The sequence below is a fragment of the Marmota marmota genome, unplaced genomic scaffold (assembly GCF_001458135.2).
Source record: "Marmota marmota marmota unplaced genomic scaffold, marMar, whole genome shotgun sequence".
In the NCBI taxonomy this organism is placed as follows: domain Eukaryota; kingdom Metazoa; phylum Chordata; class Mammalia; order Rodentia; family Sciuridae; genus Marmota; species Marmota marmota.
Window position 1 is genome coordinate 1791345 of NW_026000001.1, and position 16483 is coordinate 1807827.

At 62.5% G+C, this 16483-nt stretch overlaps 2 protein-coding genes across 8 annotated transcripts; both read right to left on the minus strand.

Moving 5' to 3' along the window:
• Positions 1 to 2595: 2595 nt before the first annotated feature.
• Acy3 (aminoacylase 3) lies at positions 2596 to 6581 on the minus strand. 7 transcript variants are annotated; one of them, XM_015503230.2, is made up of 8 exons: positions 6264 to 6575; positions 5781 to 6018; positions 4825 to 5026; positions 4462 to 4561; positions 4231 to 4338; positions 4029 to 4138; positions 2999 to 3018; positions 2596 to 2901 (listed from the first exon to the last, which is right to left on the minus strand). In XM_015503230.2, the coding sequence occupies exons 1-8, from the start codon at positions 6523 to 6525 to the stop codon at positions 2739 to 2741; spliced, it is 1203 nt and encodes a 400-aa protein (XP_015358716.1). In that variant the 5' UTR covers positions 6526 to 6575; the 3' UTR covers positions 2596 to 2738. The 7 variants fall into 7 exon arrangements, with proteins under 7 accessions (XP_015358716.1, XP_048663711.1, XP_048663713.1 ...); XM_048807754.1 differs by having other exon boundaries at positions 4022 to 4138; positions 6264 to 6574; XM_048807756.1 differs by having other exon boundaries at positions 4022 to 4138; positions 5781 to 6084; positions 6264 to 6429.
• A 2038-nt stretch (positions 6582 to 8619) lies between these two features.
• On the minus strand, positions 8620 to 10929 carry LOC107157016 (aldehyde dehydrogenase family 3 member B2-like). The gene is made up of 4 exons (XM_015503236.2): positions 10513 to 10929; positions 9923 to 10089; positions 9283 to 9382; positions 8620 to 9060 (listed from the first exon to the last, which is right to left on the minus strand). The coding sequence occupies exons 1-4, from the start codon at positions 10871 to 10873 to the stop codon at positions 8876 to 8878; spliced, it is 813 nt and encodes a 270-aa protein (XP_015358722.1). The 5' UTR covers positions 10874 to 10929; the 3' UTR covers positions 8620 to 8875.
• Positions 10930 to 16483: the final 5554 nt, after the last annotated feature.

Below are 16483 nucleotides of genomic sequence, written 5' to 3' on the forward strand. Positions count from 1 at the left end.
GGTGCAGTCTGTCCTCGTCTCCTGGTGAGGTTCTCCCCTGCTGCTGTGCACCTGGTCTCTGCAGGTGAGACCCTGGCTCGGGGGTCTGCAGGGTCCCTCTCCAGGCCACCCTCCTACTGCAGTGTCTGAGGCTGGGCCACTGGCGGGGCTGGTCCAGCTCCAGGGGCGGGTGCGTGCAGGAGGGGGCAGTGGGAAGGCTCTGACGTCACGAAGCCCCCTCCCTCCCAGTCCTCCTCCCTGGCTCCCTCCCTCCCCCAGCCAAGAGCCTCCAGCCATTCCTGATCAATAGGCCCAGGTGCAGGTGGGAGTGGGGAGCCCAACTTGAGGACAGGCTCTGTGTCCCCAGAGGCCCCACGGGGCCTTGGGGAGACTGGGAGGGAACAGTGGTGGCAGGAGATGAGGATTGATGGCAAAAGTGGTGCCCCCCCTTAGGACCCAGACCCCGGCCCTGGGCCCCTGGCAGGGCCTGCTGGTGTGAAGTCAGGGAGGGGCCTGAGCAGGAACCGCAAGGGGCAGCGACAGAGTGTGGCGACACCGAGCCCCCAGCCTGGTGGGAGGAAGGTTGGGTCCTCATGACGGATGGCCTCAGGAGCCAGGGGACACTGGCAGGTCCCTGGCGGTCCTTGTACCTCACTCTTCCTAACTGACCTCAGGGAATCATGTCTTCCACCCGGGACAGCCCAGCCCAGCCTGGGGGCAGCAGGCCTTCCCCACCTGGAGCAGGGGACAGTACCCTTGGTGATGGTCCCTATAGTCCTGATGAGTACAAGTGGAGTCTCTGAGGCTGCCCTGGGCACAGACCTTTGAGTGGGTGTCCGTTCTGCCTAGAAGTCCATCTCTGTTGGCTTGACCCCTTCTCCAGGCAGTCCTGGCCTGTCCTGGGCCAGGCATTCAGAGGCCAGCACTTGGGGACTGCAGGGTCCCAGAGGGAGGTAGAGCAGCGGCTTCCCCTGAGCTGATCCCTGTGCCTTGGCCGAGATGCTCTTGGGCCACGGAGTCCGCGCCTGGCTGCCCTGGGTCAGTCCACTCTGGGCTGGAGCCCCCAGGCAGCGCTGGGACCCCACAGCTCCTCCCAGAGTCTGGCCTATGATGTCTGGCTGAGGAAGCCCCACCCTAAAAAGAAGCACCAGGCACAGGAGACAGGGGTGGGAGGGGCTGCTTCTCTCTGATCCTGCCCCTGCGGACCCTCTTCTCCCTGCAGCTCAGGGATGGGCGCTGGCTCAGTCCCCTGTGTCCCACATCCCAGCGTGCAGGGCCACAAGGGCCCAGGGCTGTGAAGGGAAGAGCACCCATCGCCCCACAGCCCCGCGGGAGGAGGGCTCTGTGCAAGGTGGAGGGTCCCACTGGCCTCCAGGGCCACCCAATGAAGTGTGGCTGTGCCACCCTGTCCCAGGCTCCCAGTGTGGGGGGTGATGGAGAGGGCGGGGGTCGTCCCGGCCCAGGCTTCCTTCAGCCTAGACGCCCAGGAGTGGCCCGCCTGGGGCTCTGCGGGCTCCTGATGGTGTGCACAACTGTGACCTGTGTGTTGGAAACACCCCGCCCCCACACGGGCACGCGCACCCCCCCCGCCCCCGCACACACGCACGCCTGAGCGCTGGGGCTTCCCGCAGACACCGCCTGCGCACAGAAGGCACCCGCTGGCTGCCCTTCCGCCCCAGGCGCCCGCTGGCCCCTGCCCCTCATCCATCTCGCCTGCCAGCCTGTCCCTGGCGCCCTCGTGTCTTTCACACCTTCTCATCTGGCCGCTCAATACCAGGAGGCAGCGTGGCAGCCGTGGCCGCGGGGAGACGGATGGGCCAGGCGGGGGCAGGAGAGCTCGGCGCTGGGCTCCAGCGGCCCCTCCAGCCACGCCCCTGTCCGGTTGAGTGGCTGTGGGCCGGTGGCACTCCCGCCAGGCCGCCCTGTCCTGCCCTGTCTGTGCCGCTGTGACCGCCCTGAAGGGGACCTGTGTCGGGACTCAGCGACCCAGCGCTGGATCCCGATGACCCCTGGGGATGGTGGAGGCGGTGGAGGGGAGCCTCCTTGGGCTCCCTGCTAGGACTCCCTGGTGCCTCCACAGCTGGACAGCTGTTCTGGGTGTCCCTGACCCCAGCTCGACTCTTGAGAGTCACCGATGACCACACACTGGCAAATGCACATGTGGGCTCTGCGCCCAGCCATGGACAGACCCCTCAGAGGAACGCCCAAAGTCCTGGGCTCCTGGAAACACACACACTCCAGGTGGCACCACTGGCCACCACCGGCCCCAGGACACACAGCATAGCCACAGCTACACTGCCAGACACGCACACGTGTGTGCACAGACAGGGAATGAGTGTGCAGCTTGTGTCTCTGCTCCCCCCAGACCACCCTCCAGCCACAGAACTGCTGGGGGCTGGCGCCAGGACAGTCCCCCTCCAGGTTCTTCTCTGTACTATTGGATCTTCCCCCAGGTGTGTGGACAATGTGGACAGAGACAGCCACCACTGGCCGCAGGACACACAGCACAGCCACAGCTACACTGCCAGACCTCCTGGGACCCTGTGGTCAGCTCTCCCCTCCTCCATCCACCTCCTCAGCCAGAGAGGGGCTGCGGAGGACAGAGGACACCAACCATGGGCCCTGGACATTTATTGCTCAGACAGATGGCGGGGCCCTGGACATTTCTTGCTCGGATGGATGGTGAGGCCCGCAGTGTGGCTTGGGTTAGAGAACCTGCGTGGGGGTGGGTGACAGCGGTGGCAGTGGGGGCACAGAAATCATGAGCTTCTCGGTCCGGAGGAAGGCAACGTGCTTCTCATAGTAGGCCGCCTCGTTGATGAACACTGGGTACACAGTGGAGTCCCCCTCGTACAGCACATCCTCACCACTGAACTTCTGGAAGATGGGTGCACCTGGCTGCAGAGGCTCATAGTCCCTGTCCTGGAGGAGAGCCAAGGCCAGCTGGTGACACTCAAGAGATTCCCCTCAGAGCCTTGCCCCACTCACCCTTCACTTCCTCCATCCATGTGACATGTACCTGGTGACATGCCAACTGTTCTGTGAGTAGAAATGGAGATATCAGTCACCTTGAAAAGATGGTTGTCATTATGGAAGTGTTGCCTAGTGGTTATGGGCACAGACATGTCAGTGTTCAAAGTCTGAGTTCAAATCCTTGTTAGCTATGTGACCTAGAGTACGTTCCTTAACCTCTCTATTCCTAGGCTTCTCATCTGTAAAACGGAGATTATAATATCTCCCCCTATCATTCTGAGATCTAAATTCAGTGGGTTAATAGTGCTGAAAACATATTTGGCACACAGTAAGTACAATATAATATGGTCAGGTGCCACTTAATGATGGGGTTAGTTCCAAGAGAGGTGACATTAGTTGATTTGGTCATCATGGGAATGTTATAGGGTATATTTACACAAGTTGACATGGCGGAGATGCCACTAGCCAGGAGTCTTGCAGGACAGGTTCCCATATGCTGTCTGTCCTTTAGGGAAATGTCGTGGCAGGTGATGGTACTAAATGCTATCACTGAAAATCTGCAAGGCGGATCTGACCTCAACACGGCCAGGTCGGCCTCCACCCGAATGTCTTTACAAGTAAAATAGCACCTCAAAACAAAGCTGCAGGGTACAAGGGCCGTGGACCGCACGAGACCCGGTTCCACAGTGACCCTGTGAGCCGAGCAGCAACTGGCCCCTCTACCAGGAGCAGACACCGGATTGCTGGATTCAGGAACATTCACAAAGGAGGCTTGGAGAGGGGCACTGGTCAGCCTGCTCACAGGCGTTGCAAGGCAGGGCTCCGTCCGTATTTGCACCTCTGCGCAGGCGCAGCGGGTGGCCACAGCCTCCCTCCCTCTGCCCACAGTTGAGGATCGCTGTGGCCCCAAGGGCCAGGCCTGAGTGTGGAGGTTCCAGAGGAAACAGAAGGGGCGGGGTGGCGACTGCAGCCAGCCGCTGTCCAGCTCCGGGTGATGCGGTGCTGGGGACCCTGCGGGGGTCCGGTTTCTCTCCACCCCCAAGGCCGTGGCCCCCAGCCTCCCGCGCACCTCTCACCTGCAGCTGCGGGTGCACCATGCCGGCCAGGTCCCCGTCCTGGGTGCGCGGGAAGTCCTCGCCGCCCAGGTTTCTATAGACTTCCATCTCGAAGGCAGGGAAGGCCGCGCCTGGCGGAGGCTGGGGGTGAGAGCCGCCCGCTCCGACCCCGCTGGACGGGTCCCCTGACCTCAGGTCCCCGCCAGCGCCTGGGGCTTCTCACCCTGGTTGAAGAGCTCCATGAAGTCCAGAGCGGAGGCCACCAGGGCTCTCATCCTGGAGAAGATGTCAGCGCGCAGCACGCCCTGGGGCTGCGGGCCCAGCTCCACAGCTGGGGACCCGAGGCGGGGGTCGGGCAGGTGTCCCCGCGGGCTGCGCCCCCAGGCCCCCCCCCAACTCCCGGAGCCCCGCCCCTCGGCCCGGCCCCGCCCACTTCCCGGAGCCCTCGGCCCACTCATTCCGTTCTTGGCCACAGAGTCCAGGCTGAAGCTCTCCCTCGCGGACTGCGGTGGCCGGGTCAGGAGCACCTGGCAGGGCACCTCGGGGAACTGCAGCTGGGTGGGAAAGGAAACAGGCGAGGAGGGAAGTGTGCAGAAGGAACCGGACTCCGGCCTCCCTGGCCAGCCTCCCTGGCTGGCAGCCTCCCTCTGCACTCCGGAGGGGCTGGGGTCCCAGAGGTCCTGGAGTGCCTGCTGGTGGCAGGCCCCCAAGGGAAACCTGGCTGGGAGAAAGGGGCCAAGAAGAGCCCACACTGTCCCCTCTGCTCCCTCTGCCCACCCCCCGGCCTCTGGGGTCTGTGGCCAGCGGCTAGGGCTACCTGTAGGTGGCGGGACAGGTGCAGGGCAAAGGTGTTGTGGGCGCCATCCACCAGGAGGCAGGTGCCCATGTTGGCGGTGGTGTTGTGCAGGTCGAGGACAAAGTCAAAGGCCCGGTCGGAGCCAGAGGCCTTGGGCCCCAGCAGCTGGTCCAGCTCCCGAGCTCTCGTCAGTTCGTGTGGGTCATTCGGAGTGGCCCTGGAGCTGTGGGGCGGGAATGGGCACCGGCCCCCACGTCTCAGGCTGCCGGCAGGAGAGCCTCAGCGTGGCTCAGGCCTGCCCCTGCTCCTAGCCCTCGTTGGCTCCCCCTTCCCCATGAAGGGCAAGCTCTGCCTGGCCCCGCCCCCACCTGCCTCATGCTGTCACTTGGGCCACACTTCCCCAGCACCATGCTGGTGCCACCACGAGGCCTGTGTCCTTGCATGGCCCTCCACTGAAAACCCCTGCCTCCTCCTCTCACCTGGCCAACTGCCTACCTCTGGGGCTTGGTGGAGACATCACCTCCTCCAGGAAGCCTTCCCTGACTCTCTTGGCCAGGCTCTGTGCTCTGTGCAGCCCCAGCCCCTGCATTTAGCCTCCTGGGCTGTGGTTGAGTTCTTGCTCCATGTCCCACAGTAAGCTAAGGCCACCCCCCTGGTCTTCTTCCCCATCCTCTTGCCCGAGGGGTCCAGAGCCTCCCTGGAGCTGGGACCCAGTGAGGCCCACAGGAGGAGGGCGTGCACAAGCACAAAGCTGGTGGACGGGACCTGAGGCTGATCTGAGGGAAACTGGCCATCAGGAAGGGCTTCCTGGAGGAGGTGACATGGATCAGGATTTCTCTAAACTGAAAAGAGAGGAGGAGGCAGCGTAGGCAGAGGGGGACCAGCGGGGAGGCAGGAGCAGGCCCTGCTGGTGGCGGAGGGAGGGGCGGTGGGGCTGTGGTGCAGGGCCTCGCTGGCGGCCAGGCCAGGGCACTCACACGAGTAAGGTGTCCGTGAAGGTGCGGTTGAGGTCACGGTCCACATAGCGGCGGCAGGCGGCCGCAGCCGCAGGGTTAGCCAGCACGGGCGTGGCAGAGAAGCTGGGTCTCCGCAGCTCCCTGGGGTCCCGCAGCCAGTGCCTGGCCAGGTAGACGCCGGACAGCTCATTGCCATGGGTGCCGCCGGTCACGGCCACACGGCGCAGGGGCGCCTGGGGCACCGGCACGGAGCACATCCCTGTGTGGTGGAGCACAGAAGGGCTCCGTGACGGTGGCACCCGGCCTGGGAAGTTCCTGCCCTAAGCTGAGAGAGAGGCCAGGCTTTTGGGCGCATCCCGACAGCAGGAGGACTCTGCCCCCATTGTACAGACAGGAAAGCTGAGCCAGCCTCAGGGAGCAGCCGGGCTCCAGGGGACCCCTAGGGCCTCCTGCGCCTCGTGTGGCCTCTGAGCTGGTGCCGAACTTTGGGAGGCCGCTACCTACCTGCTGGTGTGGGTCTGGGCTTCCTGGCCCCGGGCTGGGCACCTGCCTGCGGCACCTGCCTGCTGGACGCGGGCTGATTGTGGGCCTGGAGATTTCCAAGCAGGAAGCGCTCCTGTCGGCCGGCCAGCAGGGCTGTGGGGGATGGGCAGGTCCCTGCAGCCAAAGGTTGCCCTGGTCTCCTCCCACCGCCGCCCCGCCCAACCGCCACAGCCCACTGGGTCTCTGTCTTGCAGGCGGGTTCCTGTCTTTGCCTTCTGTCCATCTTCTGACCCCAAGGGTCACTCAGGGGCTGGGCACGGCCTTGGGGACTTATTTGCAGAGGTTCCCTAAGACCTGGATGTCGACCAGAGAAGATTGGGCTTTGCAGACTGCCGCGTGCCAGGTGTCCAGCCATGGGTGGACGGGCCTGGGTCCAACCCAGGAGCCACTGGCTCACCGGGGCTAAGTCCATCTGGATGGGCACCTTCATTAAGGCTCACACCTGGCCACTGAAAGTCTCTATGGAGGCACGCACCCTGCTGGCCACCCAAGTAAGAGTCCCCTTGCCTCCACTAGCTCAGAGCAGGTCACTCCTTGCACTCCTATAGGACCAGGGTCACTCCAAGGTCACCCCATCCCAAAGGATTGGCTCCCAGGGGAGTCTGGTTTTATGGCTCTTTGATGCTTGAAAAGAAGACCTCGGTGCTTCACCAGTATTCTAGTTATTTCCAGACAACGCAACGGAGTCGCCTGTTGACTGTGGGGGGAATTGACCCTCCCACCCACTCACACATGTCGGGGGACAAAGGTGAAGTCCCCTCACCCAGCCCCAGGGCCGGTTTCTTCCACCCAGCTCTGCGGGCAGGACACAAGGAGAGTCCAGAGTCACCGAGGAGAGAAGCAGAACTCAGGCAGTAAACCGTCCAGACGGGTCCCCTGTGGCCTCTTGTATGCCAGGTGGTGTTTGAGGGGACCTTCCCCAGGCATCAGTTCCCAGGCCTTTGCCACATCGGATGGAGGCCAGCCCACAACCCTGGTGGCCAGCCCCCTAGGCTGACCCTCCGAGGCCACTCAGCTCAGACTCAATTCCTGTGTGGCCTGGCTGCCCTCACTCTCCTCCCTCTACCCCCAAGGATGTGGGACCTTGGCTAGTGCCTGCATGTTGCTGGGGTCACCAGAGGGTGGTAAAGGTGTAAAAGCTCCTCCAGGAGCCACCGTGCTGGGACCTGGGCCTCAGCAGAGATCTCCCTGAGGACCTCTGGGAGGGCCACTAACCCTTCCTTGGCTATACCCCTGGAGGGCAGCCTAGGAGGCTCTAGGAGGTGGAATGACTATGCCGAGCCACCCCTGCAGGTGACAGGCAGTGGTGGAAGGAGCCAGCAGACAAACCTGCCTCCCTCCCTCCCAGGCCCTGCTAATGCTTTGGGCAGGGGTCTCTGGGACCTGTTATGAGTGCAAAGTCTTGGTCTTCATCCTAAAGGCCTCCCCAGGCTGCTGGGATCCTGCTGACGCATGTAGGATCTCACAGGAAGAAAGGGGCTATGCAGGGAACCTGGCTGTTTGGAAGCCAACCCTTCTCTGTCTGGAGACCAAAGTGCTCCCTACCAGGAGATGCTGGGTCCCCAGCTCTGCAAAGGGCAAGGGCAGGGAGTGCTAGGAATTTTCACTTCCCTTAGCTGCGGTCTAACTTCCCCATTTCGGTGGGTATTTATAGAATGTGTGGGGGGGGCTGGAATCTGATGCAGGAGCTCTCAGAAATGGCACCCAGTTGAGTGTGTGGAGGCAGCCTGCTGAGCTACACCTGGGAGCCCAGGAAGGGGAGGGCCCTTCCCCTGGTTCTGACCCCCCCAGACCTCAAGAGGCTGTGTGATCTGGAGAGAGCTGATGCCCTCTCTGGGCTTCAGCTCCTGCTAGGGACATGGGGTGGGGCTCTCTTCTAGCCAGGGGCAGTGGTGCGCAGGGCGGGTCCAGGCCTGGGAAACGGGCATCAGAGAAGGACCCTGGTTGTCCTTCCCCACCAGCTTCCTGGGTGGCATATGACTCCTGAGGGTGACATCCGAGACCCAGATGCGTGTGTGTGTGTGTGTGTGTGTGTGTGTGTGTGTGTGGCTGTTCACACATGCTCCCAGGGTGGCAGCTCCCACGGACTCGTCCTAAAGCCCCCAGAAGGGACTGGGGGCCTCTCTCTGGGCCCTGTGGCCCCCTGAGGGCTGGGGTGCTGCTCGGGAGGAAGCAGCCCCGGGGCAGTGAGCCGGGAGGGTTCCTAGATTCTGGGATCCTGCCTCGGGGGACAGCAGATGGCAGGACGGCAGTTCAGCACACTCACACTCTGGACCCTGGAGGGGGGTCAGAGCCACCTTTATGGATCTCACTGAAGCCCTCATCAGCTCCAGCGTCTGCCCGGCCTCGGGGAGACCCCAGACCCCTCCAGTCAGAGGGTGCAGAGGGACTTTGGGACAGAAAGCGACTGGCCAGCCGTCCAGAGGTGTGTTCAGAGAGAGCCCCAGCAGTGGGGTCCTCACGCCTCGGACTGGTCACCTGCCTTTCAGGGACCCCTGGCCTGTGGGTAGCGGCCGGCAGCCCAGGGTGGGCAGCAGAATGCAGGGTGGGTGGGTGCTGGAGGTGGGCAGGGCTCAGAGAAGGGTGCAGCTCTGCGAGTCCAGGGCCCACCGTATCAGCTTCTGCCTCCAGTGGCCGTAGGGCGGGTAGCGGATCCCGTTGGGCCTCTCCAGGCCCGAGGGGGCCAGCAGGCAGGCGCGGTGGTGCGAGAAGGTGTCGAAGGAGAACTTCCCGTGGTACCTGCCCATCCCGCTGTGGCCTGCAGGGGCGGAGGAGGTGGGCGTGAGGCCGGGCGTCCCCTCCAGCCCAGGGGCTGCCACCACCCCGGCCAGAGGCCCACAGCTGGCAGGGAGCTCAGAGAGCCAGGCCACCCTTAGGGACCATTCACAGATGGGGAAACCGAGGCCTTGGAGGCCCAGGGTGAGCAGTGATGGGGCGACTTGAGCAGGTGGGGACAGGAGGGCAGGAGGCAGGAACGCACCCACTCCACCCAGGGGCAGGGATGGCAGAGTCATGTAGATGAAGCCTTCGTTGCCACCGAAGCTGCCGCTGCTGGTCCCCTCCAGGACCTGGTTCACCACCTGCAGGGAGGGCGCGGCTCAGGGAGAGGCTCGAGCCCCGCACTCAGAGGACGTCTCCGGGCCTCCCACCACCACCCTCCACCGAGCATCCCAGAAGGGTGCAGAAATGAGGAAGCCCCCAAAGCAGCGAGAGGCGCGTGCCTGTGACCGGGACCGTGACCGTGAATGTGAGGCGTGGCGGCACCGTTAGGACATGGTAGCAAAGTGCATCCGCCCACAGCAACCAGCCCGGCTCTCACTGTGGGGACTTGCACTGTCCCCCGTCCCATCTGGGGCTCTGCTCCCTGTGGGGAGCCTTTACATGGTTCAGAGAAAGGGGGATCCCTGAGCACCCCTTCCCCCAGGAGGAGACTGCCCAGCCAGAGAGACAGCTGGACAGCCTGGCTCCACCAGGTTGTGACCCCACCCAGGTTCCCTCTGCCAGGTGGCAGTGACACCAGGCAGCCTGGAACATAGTCACCCTGGAGGTGACAGCTGTCCTAATCTGCCCCCCAGGGCCTTGGAAGGGGACGGGGGCCGTCCACTCCTGCCGGGCCGCACCTGGGAGCTGTTGGAGAAGGCGTACAGGGCCAGGGGCTTCTCCCGCCGGTTGATGAAGTCGATGGCTTCATCCAGGCTCCTCACGGTCACCAGGGGCAGGATGGGCCCAAAGATCTCCTCCTGCATCACGGGCTCCGTCTCCTGCACGTCCACCAGCACAGTGGGCGCTGCGGGCGGGCACGGCGACAGTCAGCCCAGGGCCACAGCAGGGACACCCCAGGGGAGGGGATTCAGCAGGGCCGGGGCCCAGGATGCAGGCCGGGAACCCCCTGGCCTGACCTCCCAGCTCTCCAGGCTCTGAGGACCTGGGTCCTGGCCTCTCGGAACTGCAGATGGCAGGACAGATGGCAGGACGGGAGCTTACACCACCCTCCGGACCCTGGAACTGGGGTCCGGCTCAGTGGATCAGAGTTTGGGGTGAGGAGACAGGCTCCGGGCTGTGGTGACGTGGGGCCTTCGTGTTCTGGAACCAGGCACCGGGCCGGGGACCCAGGCCTGGCCAGCAGGGAGCAGGCCGGCTTTCAGGCGAGGCCCCTGCAGCGAGGAAGGCCCTCGGCCCAGGGGGCTGCGGCAGGGGAGAGGGGACTCACCGATGTAGAGCTCGCTCTCGTCGCTCTGGCCACCGATGGCCACCCGGCCACAGCCCAGCAGTCCCTGGAGCCGCTTGAAATGCTTCTGGCTGATGATGCGGCCCAGGTTGGGGGAGCTCTGGGGGTCGTCGCCATAGAAACGGGTGATGGCGTTCTGCAGGGCAGGCAGCAGGCGCTCGCGGGTCTCGGGGCTGCACAGGACGTAATCCGGGGCCACGCAGGTCTGGCCGGCGTTGAAGTACCGGAACCAGGTGACGCGGTTGGCCACGGTCTGGGGGTCACAGTCGTCGTCCACGTAGCACGGGTTCTTGCCCCCGAGCTCCAGGGTGACGGGTGTCAGGTGCTTGGCAGCGGCGGCCATGACAATCTTGCCCACACTGGGGCTCCCTGGGCATGGGAAGAAACCAGAGTGGCCTCTCCATCACTCTGATTATGCGGATAGCCATGGCCTGGGGCTGGGCTCCTCGCTTCTTGCCTGGCCTCCTTACCACTCCGGCACCCTGCAGGCCAGGGCCCTGCTCGTCTCTGCCCAGACCAGCCCCAGCAATGCAGATGCTCGGGGAGGCACCNCAGGTGACAGTCCTCCGCACAGGGGCCAGGGCTGCAGGCGGGAGCTGGAACCCCGGTGGCCCAGGCGTTCCCAGGGTGTCTGGTCTGGTTTGGTGGCCCCGGGCGTCTCCGTGGGATGAGTGTGTCTGTGTCTGTGTGTGGATGTGAGCTGTCCCCAACCTTCAGCAGCATGTCCCAGGGCCATGCCCAGGATCCCTGCCTCAGATCCCCGTGGCCGCAGGAAGGAGCAGAGGTTGGGCATCCCCACCGAGTGCCCTGGAGGGACACCCACCCTCCCGGGGCCTCGGCAGGTCAGCAGCCTAGTCAGCGCAGCGGGGGGACGTCCTGGGGGTCAGGGTCTGCCTGGAGGCTGCTCCGAGGAGCAAGAGGAAGCCGAGCAGCCGGGCCAGCTCGCGGGGAAGGCAGGGAGTCGGGTCAGACGCAGGGACCCGCCCCCCGCAGCCGCAGACCTGCTGACCCTCCGAGGGCAGCATGAGGTCACTCCTGGCACTGGGGGCCTCCTCTCAGCTCTGCCCTGCCCATGAGGGCCTGAGGGCCACGGCACACAGGAGGTGCTCAGTGAAGACTCATCCACTGAGTGGGCTCAGCTCCCGTCTCGGGCTGGGGGCCCCCCTTCCTTCATGCCTTCCCTCCGCCAGGCCTGGGGAGCTCTCCTAGACCCCTGTCCCCAGCAGGGCCGGGCCATTCCCTGCCCACAGCCCCCACAGGAGCTGGCTGGGCGGGTTGGGCTTGCTCAGAGCCACGGGCGGCCCGGCTGACCTGGAGGGTTCCCAGGCCTGGGCTCTAGGCCCCTGACCCTCACCAGCCCTCGCGGTCCCCCTGCCTAGGTCCAAGGCTCTGGTGACCTCGGCTTCCTACCCGGCTCCCTGTACCTCCCTGTACTGATGCCATCCGTGACACTGTGGGGCCAGGCACCAGGTGCCGCAGGCTCCTCCCACAGCCCATCAGAGCCGCAGCTGGCTCTACGCAGAGGCGAGGAAGGGGCGGCCTCTCAGAGGTGGGTGAAGGACTGGGGTCAGCATTCTGCCAAGGCCCTGTGGGGGTGGACTTTGAAAAACAAGATGTCCCTGGGCCTGGCGACACCTTGATGGGACCTGTCAGTAGGGCTGGCACCTCTGGGCGGTGGGCACACCGGGGAGAGGGGCTGGAGGGGAGCAGAGCTGCCTTGGAGCCGAGGGCTTTGCAGCAGCGTCTCATTTAAGCCTCGCAGCTTGACCCCATCGTGAGGATGCGGCACCTTCGGCTCCAAGAGGCCACCTGACTCTCCTCCCACAGCTGACCTGATGCACATGCCCGCCACCACCCCTGTGTGCTGTGGTCTCAATGCCCTCCTGTAGCTCCCAGGTTTGTTACAGTGACAACATAGTCCTTCTAGAACCTTCCACGAACAGGGAATGTGCCCCGTGAAATCTGAAGCCAAAGGCTCAGCTCTGGCCTCACCACCCGAGAAGCCCCCTGCCCGCCTGCCCACACAGCACAGCGCTGGCCACTCCTGCCGGCCCCACCTTCTCCTGGCTAGGAGCCCCTCCGGAAGGACAGGAGTCTCTCCCCAGCCCTGGGGTCCCAGGGCTTTCCCGGAGCTGACCGAGGCCCGGAAGTCCCGGCAGTGAGGGCTGGACAGGGCCTGAGCACCCGTCTGCGCTGTCAACCTGCACCCGGCCGCGCCCTCTCCCCAGCAGCAGCCCCCACCCGCTTTGCCCTGCGCCCTCGTACCCCAGCGTGGGCTCTGAGCGCGGGTCCTTTGTCGACATCATGTCTCCAGTGCCCCGACTCTGCTCCCAGCTCTCCAGGCTCTGAGGACCTGGGTCCTGGCCTCTCGGAACTGCAGATGGCAGGACAGATGGCAGGACGGGAGCTTACACCACCCTCCACCGAGCATCCCAGAAGGGTGCAGAAATGAGGAAGCCCCCAAAGCAGCGAGAGGCGCGTGCCTGTGACCGGGACCGTGACCGTGAATGTGAGGCGTGGCGGCACCGTTAGGACATGGTAGCAAAGTGCATCCGCCCACAGCAACCAGCCCGGCTCTCACTGTGGGGACTTGCACTGTCCCCCGTCCCATCTGGGGCTCTGCTCCCTGTGGGGAGCCTTTACATGGTTCAGAGAAAGGGGGATCCCTGAGCACCCCTTCCCCCAGGAGGAGACTGCCCAGCCAGAGAGACAGCTGGACAGCCTGGCTCCACCAGGTTGTGACCCCACCCAGGTTCCCTCTGCCAGGTGGCAGTGACACCAGGCAGCCTGGAACATAGTCACCCTGGAGGNCTCCTCGCCGGCCCTCTTCTGCCCCTGCCCTGCCTCTGCCTCTGGCTCAGCTGCTCCCACCCCCAGGCCTGGCACTGGGTGCTCCCACCCCTCCTCGCTCCCACTGCCAGTCTCCCTGGCACGGCCCGCTGGGGAACAGGTTGGGCCGGCTGTGAGGCTGCTGTGTCTGCAGGGAGGGCTGGCAGGGCCCCGCCCGATTAGGAGCAGCCCCCAGAGGCGAGATGAGCTGCCAGCCACCTCCACCCCCACGCAGCAGGTCCAGGTCTGCAGGACCAACGGTGGCTCCTTCTTTTTTGCTCTCCTGTGACCAACTGGCACACTGGAGGTAGGTGGAGGGGCCTCCACAGCAGGGAGCAGCTCCAGGGTGAAGCACACTTCGTTTGATTATTCTCCTGTTTACTGTGTCCCCAGGCAGGTGACTCAGCCTCTCTGAGCCTCTCTGAAGTAAGAGTCACACACAAGTGTCATGGTTCTTGAGAGAATCCTGGGCAGAGGACAGGAGGTGGATCACAGCTCCTGATACAGAGCCAGTGCTGCTCAGAGCTGGCTGCTAGTGTCGTTCGCACACGTTCTAGATCTGGGGGAGCAGGAGGCTGCTCAGACTCCTCCCGAGCTGGCACCAAGAACACCCCCACCCACTCAGGGCAGGAAAAAGAGCTTCCTGGCTGTGTGCTGGTGTGCCCTGGCAGGCCGCGGGGACGAACCTTGGGTAGGACTGGAGCCGGCCCCGGGGGAGCCACAGGCTACTGCAAGTCCCGGGCCTGGAATCCTTATTTAGCAGCCAGTAAGATCGCAGGAAGGAAACTGGCATCTGGGACAGAGGCACGGGATAGTGTCAGGGCTGTCAGGGCCCCTCTAAGAGCAGCAGGTGGGGGGCCTCCTGCCCCCAGGCCCTGGTGGCGTGCCACGTGAATTCTATCCAAGTGAAGCCATTTTTCTTTCGGCTGTCAAGGGACCTTTATTTCTATGTGGTGCTGAGAATTGAACCCAGCGCCTCACACGTGCCAGGCAAGTGCGCTACCGCTGAGCCCCAGCCCCAGCCCCTAAAGCCATGTGTTAAAGAAAAATAAATTGACCGGGCCTGGTGGCCCAGCCCTGTCATCCCAGCCACTCAGGAGGCTGAGGCAGGAGGATTGAAAGTTTGAGACCAGCCTCGGCAACCTAGTGAAATCGTCTCAAAAAGTAAAAAGGGCCAGGGTGAAGCTCAGTGCTAGAGCCCCTGGTTCCAAATTCATCAGTTAATCAGTGAAAGCAAGAACCCACACAGCCTTTAAGTGTCTTAAAATATGCTCTCCCCAAGCCGTCTCCCGCCTCCCAGGATCTAGGGCATTAAAGTCAAGTCGTCCTCAGAAACTCATCACCCGTCTCGCATTGGTTCCCTTGGCTGCTGCTGGAAAGAATCATTGCAAATGGGGGAAGTTGAAGACAGGGGAAATGTCTCCTGTCCTGGCTGGGCGAGGTGAGGAAGCTGGAAGCAGTGGCCACGCCTGTCATTCCAGCTGCTCGGGAGGCTGAGGCAGGAGGATCGCGAGTTCAAAGCCAGCCTCAGCAATGGTGAGGTGCTAGGCAACTCAGTGAGACCCCGTCTCTAAATAAAATACAAAATAGGGCTGGGGATGGGGCTCAGCGGTCGAGTGCCCCTGAGTTCAATTCCTGGTACAAAAAAAAAAAAGACATAAGGTATGTCACCCTTTCTTCCCTTCTCCATTCAGGCTTCCCCTCTTAAATGTCCTTCCTCCCACATTTGTAGCACTCATTTCCTCCCCTGCCCCTCACCCCCCTGGCCTGTGGTCTCTCAGAGTATCTCGACAAGGCCCCATTTGTGTCTGATGTTTAGGGCCTGGTTTTCGCTGAGTGACCTGTTCTGTGGTAGAGAGCACGATTTCGCCTTCGTCTCTTGTCACACGTACCTTCTGAGTGTTTCCATCGTCCCTCTAGACGTCTATCCTTCCAGTTTTCTTTCTTATTTATTTATTAGTTTAGGTGGACACAATATCTTTATTTTATCTTTATGTGGTGTTGAGGATGCCCCGCGCGTGCCAGGTGAATGCGCTACCACTTGAGCCACCTCCCCAGCCCTATCCTTCCAGTTTTCTAGTCTGTGATTTTCTAGAACTGCCAGGCCAGCCATTAGTCACACACTGTAGTTCTAACATTCCTTGCCTTGAGGGATCATTAGCATCTAACCCAGAGTAACTTCTCATGGATAGCGAAACTCCAGGTCCAGCCAGATGCCTGGGTCCCCAGGTCATCCTGGCTGATCTCCTAATCATCCCCTCTCTTCCCCAGAAAATAACGTACTTAAGAGAGTCGTAAGTCCAGCCCAGGTGTCAAGTTGAAGGCTGAGGAATTGGTCTAAGTGGTCTGCTGCCCATGTGGGTCCTCTAATCAAGGGCTTCAGGTTTATTAAAGTTTTGAGTTTCTCTGGAACCCAGTTTTGCCTAATCCCAGAGGATAAAGGGCGGAGGGGGAGGAAAGGGAACTGGCCTTTTCCTCCCTGGGGAAGGAAACCTTGAACACCCCATTTTCATTGTTCTAATTCTTTTTAATCTAGGCAGGGAAGGGTCTGGCACTGGCCCAGGGGCAGAAGCCTGCAGCTGCTCCGTTTCCTTTGCATCCTCTTTTGACACACTCCTGGGGCAGGAGATGGATTCGGTTGCAGCAGGGTTTGAGTCCACAGGAAGGTAGAGCGGCGGAGTGAAGGGATCCCATGTGTTTGATTCGTCCTTCTGGGTCTCACCATCTTTAGTCATCTTAAGAAGAACAAGGACTTTGGGCCTCTTTCTCTCCAAGACAGCATAAACTACCTCTTCTTGACTACGAGGGCCTTTGTCATTTATTCTATCAATAATTGACAGACCCGATCTTCATCTGTCTCAAACTTTGGTCAGCATACGGATGGCTTTAGTTTGACGGCTGAGTCCAAATAAAACAACAGTATTTTATCATCTTTGCTTTCTCCTTCTCTTCTGTCCTAGGGTACCTTTCCAATACTTTAACCTGCGGCCCAGAGGGCTACCGGGGGAACTCTGGTGTCCTTTCCCCTGCCCGGCACCCTCTTTCCCTGGAGTAGCTTTTATTTTCCATCCTGTCCCCTGGGTATGATCTTGTGTTCCTGAGCCTCCGGAGGTGTAGCCGCCCT